Consider the following 9081-nt stretch of genomic DNA (forward strand, 5'->3'; position numbering starts at 1 on the left):
AACAAATATCGCTTTTATTGTCAAGTTTCTGTCCTCTTATGGCGAGTGTTATTTTATTACGCAACTCAATCAAAAGGTAAACCTGAAAGGTTGGGTTTTTTCAACAATTGTGACAGGTGCTTCCCTTTTCCTGGAAGGAGATTATAGACACAAAAGTCGCCGGTACTTTGGCCTACCTAGGCAGGTACGTGCCGTCCGCGGGGATGGCAACTTTATTTGTATACCAGTCAAAATGTAATTCCATGAAGGTTCAAGAGCAAGAACAAGATAAGAAGATGGTTAAACTTCTAGTCTGGTTATGGACATGTTTGCATAATTACAAAAATGTTTTATGAATATTATTCTTTATGGGATAGGTTCTTCACGGTCAATAATTCAGCATCTGTAGCCACGTCAGTTACACAGCAAAGAAAATGGACATTTTCTTTCACCGGCACAAGGCTTTGACAAAAACAAGTCCTAATGGGTCACTATCTGTATGGCTTGTTTCTATAACCTAAAGAAATTACGGTTTCGTGGCTCATTCTTGAGAATTCAACATGCTTTTATAAAATTAATATTTTAAAAAATTATTTTTAATATTAATACGTTAAAACTAACTTATATAATATTAATTTAATATTTTTTCAAATAAAAAACAATTTAAATAGGTTGAATCGCATTGATGGTCTTAATTTTCTGCCAATAAAACGACTACCATTCCAAACAAAAACCTCAGGATGGACTTGAAGAAGAGCTTGTCCATGGTGTAAGGGTCCTCCTCTCAACTGTTCATCTAAATTCAACACAAAACAAAAGCTTTTATAGGCTAGTTTTGACTTGCCTGCTCACATGTCGACGTGAAAAAATTTCGTATAACAAAATAGTAGTTGACTTAAATATTGTTAAATTGTCAATTATATTACAATTTAGAATAACAATTTCATATATGTTATTTATATATATATATATATATATGGAGAATCAAACTTATATCATTAGCATAAAAATGATGTCAAAAAAACAGAAAATAAATTAAAGTGAAATGTATTGATTATCTAGAATTGTATTACTTTAAGTTTGTAGTTGAGGTTTTGTGCTGTAATGCAAATTTAAAAATCAAGGGTTCTTAAATTTAATTCAAAAGGGAATAGTTAAAAGAAAAAAAAATTGAGAAGATTTAATTACTTAATTTGTTTTTAATAAATTATATGCAGATGGCAAGTTATTCTTGTTAATAAAAGATTTAAATATATTTAGTAGATAAGATGCTTTAAAGGATGACAAATTAATTTTACTATATTTAAAAAACATAAATTTACTATATTAATCCTAATCAATTGACAAATAATATTTTGATTCTTTGAAAAATACAACTTTATCCCCGAAATTAAAACAATTGTTCATTAAAGAAAAAAATCATCAATACAATAATTAAATCTATATTATTTCTCCTCACATACTACACCAAAAAGCTAAGCCCTTTTTATTTTTTTGTTGTAATATATATATATATATATAAAGAATATTTATATTTGTTTCACACAGCATCACCCGGGATGCTGCCACCAGCCCTACCACCATTTTCAGGCCTGAGATGGACCCTTATCCACATCAGGCTTAAATCTGATACTGATAATTTTTTTGATTGATGTGGCCCAATGCATTTGAATGGCGAGGAATAATGCAAATTTTGGATTTTGGATTTCCTTTGGGATATGCACTATGCAACCGGCTAAATAAGTGAAAAAATATGGCCATGTTACGTTCTTCTAAATTATAGATACACACATATATGAGATAAAAACTAAATAGAACCTTACCTCTAAATTATTTCTTTTTATTTCAATATGTTAATTGATGTAATGTATAGCTTTAGTATTTTTTTTTTGGAAAATATAAATATCAAGAAATTTATATGACTAATTCTACATGTATATTACTATAGATTACAGATTTAAAAAGAAAGATAAAGTAGCAATAATTAAATTTAAGAGATAAAGGATGCAATTAGTATTGATCCTTTTTTAGTTATTATCATAATTATCAAGAAAATTTAACTTTCAAATCAATTGTAAACCACATATAATTTCAAAAAAAAAAAAACTCTTTATCTTGTTTAAAAGGATCAAAATCATAGATATTAAACCTAAACCGACCCGAAGAGTCGACTTAAAACCCAATCAACTCGGTAGCTGGAGTACTAGTCCGAGTAAGGTAAAAGACTAGGATAAGTAAAAACCCGGTTGACTCGTGACCCGGCAAAACCCGAACCCGTTTTATCTTCAAATATGTTTTTTTTCCTAGTCAAAGACTCTTCTTTTTATATATTTTTTAATTGATTATTAACTCTTTTCAAAGTTAACTATATAAATACTAGAATAATATTTTATTTTTATAAAAATATAATACATCACATTTTCATCTGATTCTTAAAAAGTACATGGCAATGCACCAACCATAAAGAAGATACTAACCCTACACCCATTTTCATCGAAGCAACGGGCATTTTGGAATTGTTGTCATGCTCACACCCTTTCTGGCAATTCCCTGGATGAGCAGCTTCAAGATATGTAGAGCTCCAAAACCCAACTTCTGAGAAAGAACGCCCTTTAATGGCATTGCTCTTGTTAATTGGCATTTCCTTCCATAAGCAGCCAAAAAATCTACGAAGTCCAATGCATGTCAGGTTCACTTGGTCATCATCCCTTTCCTCTTTTGGAATTTATAGGCAGATAAATCTAGGGTTTACAAATCAGTACCTATATATGGTCAGGCCTAAATATTTGAAGCTTACCAATCACAACCATATGTCTACATTGATATATAAATATGTACTATCCATTGATCATTTCCCCATGGTGTTGACAGAAGATGAGAGGTTTGAGAGGGAATTCAAGTTTTGAAGAGAGCAATATTGGCCAAAAATCCACAGCATGGAAGCCTTCCAAATAGAACAGAGTAAAGGCTGGAAGAGACGTTACTTTCTGTGTTAATGTTTTTGTCCTATTGTAACGAACCAAAATTTAAATTCTTCTTAATTTTTTTCTCCTGCTTATGAGGAATAGTACTATCACTGCATTATTTATGATGATTACGAAAGTTGAGAGCAATTTGTTTTTTCCTAATACATATATGATCAATTTTTTATTTAGATTCCGTAAAAACAAGAGACAGATTTATTAATTATTATGTCTTTCGTCCCTTCTTTGTTGTTTATAGCTAACTTTAATTCGAAACTATTTTGATATTGTTTAAACAATGGTGCTAATTTTACAAAATTTGAAGTCTAATGATCCCCCCCCGAAGAAAAATAAATCATTTATTATTGGTTGGTGAGTCCTCTAAGAGTCTGTTTTCAAAAATTTTGAAATTTTTTTTCTACTTAAAATAATTTTTTTTATGTTTTCAGATTGTTTTGATGTGTTGATGTCAAAAATAATTTTTAAAAAATAAAAAAAAATTTATTTTGATACATTTCTAAGCAAAAAACACTTTGAACCGTCACCACTACCACAATCTCAAACAGACCCTAAGTCAGGTCGTGATTACATTAGTTGTTTATTTGATATTGTGGTTGAGGTGATTCTTTTTAAAAATATTTTTTATTTGAAAATGTATTAAAATAATTTTTTAAAATTTATTTTTTATTTTTGATATTAACACATTAAAATCATATGAAAAATATTAAAAAAACATTAATTTAAATTTTTTTCAGGGCAAATATAATTTAAAAAATCATATAAAAACATAAACTATTACACTTCCAAACAAGATTTAAGAGGGGTGGAGAAATAAATAAATAAAAAGGATAAATAAAAAAAACTATGTGATACAAATAATATTAATTGTCAATTATTCCATATATTAATCTTTTACTTAACAAATAAATTATTCATATAATATTATTTGTCATTAATTTAACCCATTATTTATTAGAGAATAATATAAATTATATTTTAAAATTTTATTTAATAATTTAAATTTTTAAGTTAAACTAATTTCTTAATGTTGGAAGGATTTCATGAATCACTTTTGATTCATACATACTTTTCCTTGTGTTTGCCATATACTATCCCAAGTTACTTCAAAAACAACCAAGGAAAGGAAAGGAAAGGAAGCTATCTCGAACCATGATTCCAAAAGACAACAACATGGAAACATAGTCGCGCACCACCAGCCAGACCCCAGTTCAAAAAGTAAATTATCATGTGGACCCTCGAATTAATTAATATATTGGCTTAGAGTCATAGACTAGAAGGTTACGGGATTATAGCTAGATTGCTAAAAATTGGCTTCAGGCTCTAGCCCTACTAGGGAACACATTCTTGCCGACGACCTTCGTTGTGTGGCCATGTCCTCCTATTCTTTAAGGTTTAATTTGCCGGTGGGTCAAAACCACTGCTTTATATATATATGGAGTATTTTATTCTTCATATTTTTTTTTTTAGATATGTGTACATTAATTGCGTGGCGTTTTTTTGTAAATGATGCCGTCCAAAACAAAGCTCACCTTTTTGGCAAGGAAAATGCTAGCTAGCTAGCTAGCTAGCGAGCAAGCCTCCTTACCAAAAATTAAAGTTGGTACCTTCCCATGCAACTTCGAGGAAGAAATGGTCACGGATCATACGCAGCAAAAAGCCGGCCAGAACAACCTTCCTTAACAACTAACCTCTATTATCTGTACTCTCGGTGTCATTGACACCTATCCGATGATCTTTCCTCGAATGCTTCTTTTCCTTTCCTCCTAAGCCTCGGTATTCTCTTTACAAACTATAAATATGGACCCTTATCGAGTCACATTTCCATCGTCACAGCCTTCACAATTTCTCAGTTCCATCTTGCATTCAATCCATACACAAACAACTATCTGAGTGCTAGTTTACGCTACGTGATTGGTCTCGAATGGCGTCGCGAAATGGGATTGTGTTCGAGGATTTCTTTCCCGCCATGGTGGAGAAGTTAGGCGCTGAAGGGTTTATGAAGGAGTTGTCCAATGGGTTTCAGTTGTTGGTTGATGAAGACAAGGGTTTGATCACATTTGAGAGTTTGAAGAGGAATTCAGCATTGCTTGGATTGCAGGATATGAGTGATGATGAAGTAAAGTGTATGGTAAGAGAAGGTGATTTGGATGGAGATGGTGCTTTGAATGAGATGGAATTTTGTACACTTATGTTCAGGCTGAGTCCTGGGTTGATGATGAATTCCACAGAATGGCTCGTAGAGGCTATTATTAGTGAGATGTAGGCCTTTTTTTTATCATTCTTCTTCTTCTTCTTCTTCTTCTTTCTTTCTAAAGATATTGTAGCTCTCCATCGATCTAATTTGTTGCAATATTGCAGCCATTTTATTCTTCTCTTCCATTTTCATTACATAGAACACATTAAATTTTTAATATGAATCTCATTGATTGCAATATATCAACCTTCCTTTTTAAGTATGTAACACAACAGTTTGATTCAATTCTTAAAATGAATCTTATGCCAAGAGCTCATTTCTAAGAAGGTAACAAAATCAAAGGTAAAAGAAGAAAGGGCCAGAGAAAGGAATCTGGCTAGACTGTGAAGCCATTTTTAAGATCAAATTGTAAGTCTAGAGAATTTGAATGGCGAGGAATAATGCAAATTTTGGATTTTGGATTTCCTTTGGGATATGCACTATGCAACCGGCTAAATAAGTGAAAAAATATGGCCATGTTACGTTCTTCTAAATTATAGATACACACATATATGAGATAAAAACTAAATAGAACCTTACTTCTAAATTATTTCTTTTTATTTCAATATGTTAATTGATGTAATCGAATGATTGGAAGATGAATATATTTCTGTATGAGAGGTATTTCAAATAAATTTATAAATATTAGTATAGCTTTAATATTATTTTTTTTGGAAAATATAAATATCAAGAAATATTATATGACTAATTCTACATGTATATTACTATAGATTACATATTTAAAAAGAAAGATAAAGTAGCAATAATTAAAGTTAAGAGATAAAGGATGAAATTGTTGATCCTTTTTTTAGTTATTATCATAATTATCAAGACAATTTAAGTTTCAAATCAAATGTAAACTACATATAATTTCAAAAAAAAAAAAAAAACCCTTTATCTTGTTTAAGAGGATCAAAATCATAGATATTAAACCTAAACCGACCAGAAGAGTCGACTTCAAACCCAATTAACCCGGTAGCTGAAGTACTAGTTCTGGTAAGGTAAAAGACTGAGATGAGTAAAAACCCGGTTGACTCGCGACCCGGCAAAACCCGGACCTGTTTTATCTTCAAATATGTTTTTTTTTCTAGCCAAAGAATCCTCTTTTATATATTTTTTAATTGATTATTAATCCTTTTAAAAATTAACTATATAAATACTAGAATAATATTTTATTTTTATAAAAATATTATACATCACATTTTCATCTGATTCTTAAAAAGTACATGGCAATGCACCAACCATAAAGAAGATACTAACCCTATACCCATTTTCATCGAAGCAACGGGCATTTTGGAATTGTTGTCATGCTCACACCCTTTCTGGCAATTCCCTGGATGAGCAGCTTCAAGATATATATGTAGAGCTCCAAAACCCAACTTCTGAGAAAGAACGCCCTTTAATGGCATTGCTCTTGTTAATTGGCATTTCCTTCCATAAGCAGCCAAAAAATCTACGAAGTCCACTGCATGTCAGGTTCGCTTGGTCATCATCCCTTTCCTCTTTTGGAATTTATAGACAGATAAATCTAGGGTTTACAAATCAGTACCTATATATGGTCAGGCCTAAATATTTGAAGCTTACCAATCACAACCATATGTCTACATTGATATATAAATATGTACTATCCATTGATCATTTCCCCATGGTGTTGACAGAAGATGAGAGGTTTGAGAGGGAATTCAAGTTTTGAAGAGAGCAATATTGGCCAAAAATCCACAGCATGGAAGCCTTCCAAATAGAACAGAGTAAAGGCTGGAAGAGACGTTACTTTCTGTGTTAATGTTTTTGTCCTATTGTAACGAACCAAAATTTAAATTCTTCTTAATTTTTTTCTCCTGCTTATGAGGAATAGTATCACTGCATTATTTATGATGATTACGAAAGTTGAGAGCAAATTATTTTTTTCTAATACATATAAGATCAATTTTTTATTTATATTCCGTAAAAACAAATTTATTAATTATTATGTCTTACGTCCCTTCTCTGTTGTTTATAGCTAACTTTAATTCGAAACTATTTTGGTATTGATTAAACAATGGTGCTAATTTTACAAAATTTGAAGTCTAATGATCCCCGTCCGAAGAAAAAATAATTTATTATTGGCTGCCGAGTCCTCCAAGTCAGGTACATGATTACATTAGCTGTAGATTTGATATTGTGGTTGAGATGTATTTTTTAAAAAATATATTTTAAAAAATATTAAAATAATTTTTTTAAATTTATTTTTTTATTTTTGATATTAACACATTAAAATTATATAAAAAAAACATATTAAAAACACATCATTTTAATGTTTTTCAGGGCAAATATAATTTAAAAAGCATATAAAAATAGAAGTCATTTCACTTCCAAACAAAATTTAAGAGGGGTAGAGAAATAAATAAAGATTAATTGTCTAAAAAAACTATGTGATACAAGTAATAGTAACTGTCAATTATTCCACATATTAATCTTTTACTTAACAAATAAATTATTCATATATTATCATTTGTTATTTAACTCATTATTTATTAAAAATAATATAAATTATATTTTCAAACTTCATCTAAAAATTTAAAATTTAAAATTAAATTGATTTTTTTATATATGAAGATTTCATATATGAATCACTTTTGATTCTTCAAAAACAGCCTAGGAGAGGAAAGGAGAGGAAGTTATCTCGAACCATGATTCCAAAAGACAACAACATGGATAGATAGTCGCGCACCACCAGCCAGACCCCAGTTCAAAAAGAAAAATATCATGTGGACCCTCGAATTAATATATTGGCTTAGAGACATAGACTAGATGGTTAAGGGATTATAGCTAGATTGCTAAAAATTGGCTTCAGGCTCTAGCCCTACAAGGGAACATTCATCATCTCATGCTTGCCGACGACCTTCGTTGTGTGGCCATCTCCTTGAATTCTTTAAAGGTTTAATTTGCCGGTGGGTTTGACCACTGCTTTATATATGGAGTATTTTATTCCTCATCAATTTTTTTTTAGATATATGTACTTTAATTGCGTGGCATATTTGTAAATGATGCCGTCCAAAACAAAGCTCAACTTTTCGGCAAGGAAAATGCTAGCAAGCAAGCCCCATCACCAAAAATTAAAGTTGGTACCTTCCCATGCAACTTCGAGGAAGAAATGGTCACGGATCATACGCAGCAAAAAGCCGGCCAGAACAACCTTCCTTAACAACTAACCTCTATTATCTGTACTTTCGGTGTCATTGACACCTATCCGATGATCTTTCCTCGAATACTTCTCTTCCTTTCCTCCTAAGCCTTGGTATTCTCTTTACAAACTATAAATATGGACCCTTAATCGAGTCACATTTCCATCGTCACAACCTTCACAATTTCTCAGTTCCATCTTGCATTCAATCCATACACAAACAACTATCTGAGTGCTAGTTTACGCTACGTGATTGGTCTCGAATGGCGTCGCGAAATGGGATTGTGTTCGAGGATTTCTTTCCCGCCATGGTGGAGAAGTTAGGCGCTGAAGGGTTTATGAAGGAGTTGTCCAATGGGTTTCAGTTGTTGGTTGATGAAGACAAGGGTTTGATCACATTTGAGAGTTTGAAGAGGAATTCAGCATTGCTTGGATTGCAGGATATGAGTGATGATGAAGTAAAGTGTATGGTAAGAGAAGGTGATTTGGATGGAGATGGTGCATTGAATGAGATGGAATTTTGTACCCTTATGTTCAGGCTGAGTCCTGGGTTGATGATGAATTCAACAGAATGGCTCGTAGAGGCTATTATTAGTGAGATGTAGGCCTTTTTTTCTTCTTCTTATCATTCTTCTTCTTCTTCTTCTTCTTCTTCCTTTCTAAAGATATTGTAGCTCTCCATCGATCTAATTTGTTGCAATATTGCAGCCATTTTATTCTTC

General features: G+C 31.4%; 1 protein-coding gene across 1 annotated transcript; it reads left to right on the forward strand.

Moving 5' to 3' along the window:
- Positions 1-4688: 4688 nt before the first annotated feature.
- LOC7497001 (calcium-binding protein PBP1) lies at positions 4689-9081 on the forward strand. The gene is made up of 2 exons (XM_002317224.4): positions 4689-5159; positions 8898-9081. Exons 1-2 carry the CDS (start codon positions 4885-4887, stop codon positions 8962-8964), a joined length of 342 nt encoding a protein of 113 aa, XP_002317260.1. The 5' UTR covers positions 4689-4884; the 3' UTR covers positions 8965-9081.

This window comes from Populus trichocarpa, chromosome 11 (genome assembly GCF_000002775.5).
Source record: "Populus trichocarpa isolate Nisqually-1 chromosome 11, P.trichocarpa_v4.1, whole genome shotgun sequence".
NCBI lineage: Eukaryota > Viridiplantae > Streptophyta > Magnoliopsida > Malpighiales > Salicaceae > Populus > Populus trichocarpa.

Bases quoted from the DNA above. Each gene is read 5' to 3' on its own strand.
- LOC7497001 (XM_002317224.4), top strand. From the start codon at position 4,885: ATGGCGTCGCGAAATGGGATTGTGTTCGAGGATTTCTTTCCCGCCATG. The intron at 5,160-8,897 runs GCTGAGTCCTGG...CCTTATGTTCAG, and splicing joins TTTTGTACACTTATGTTCAG to GCTGAGTCCTGGGTTGATGA.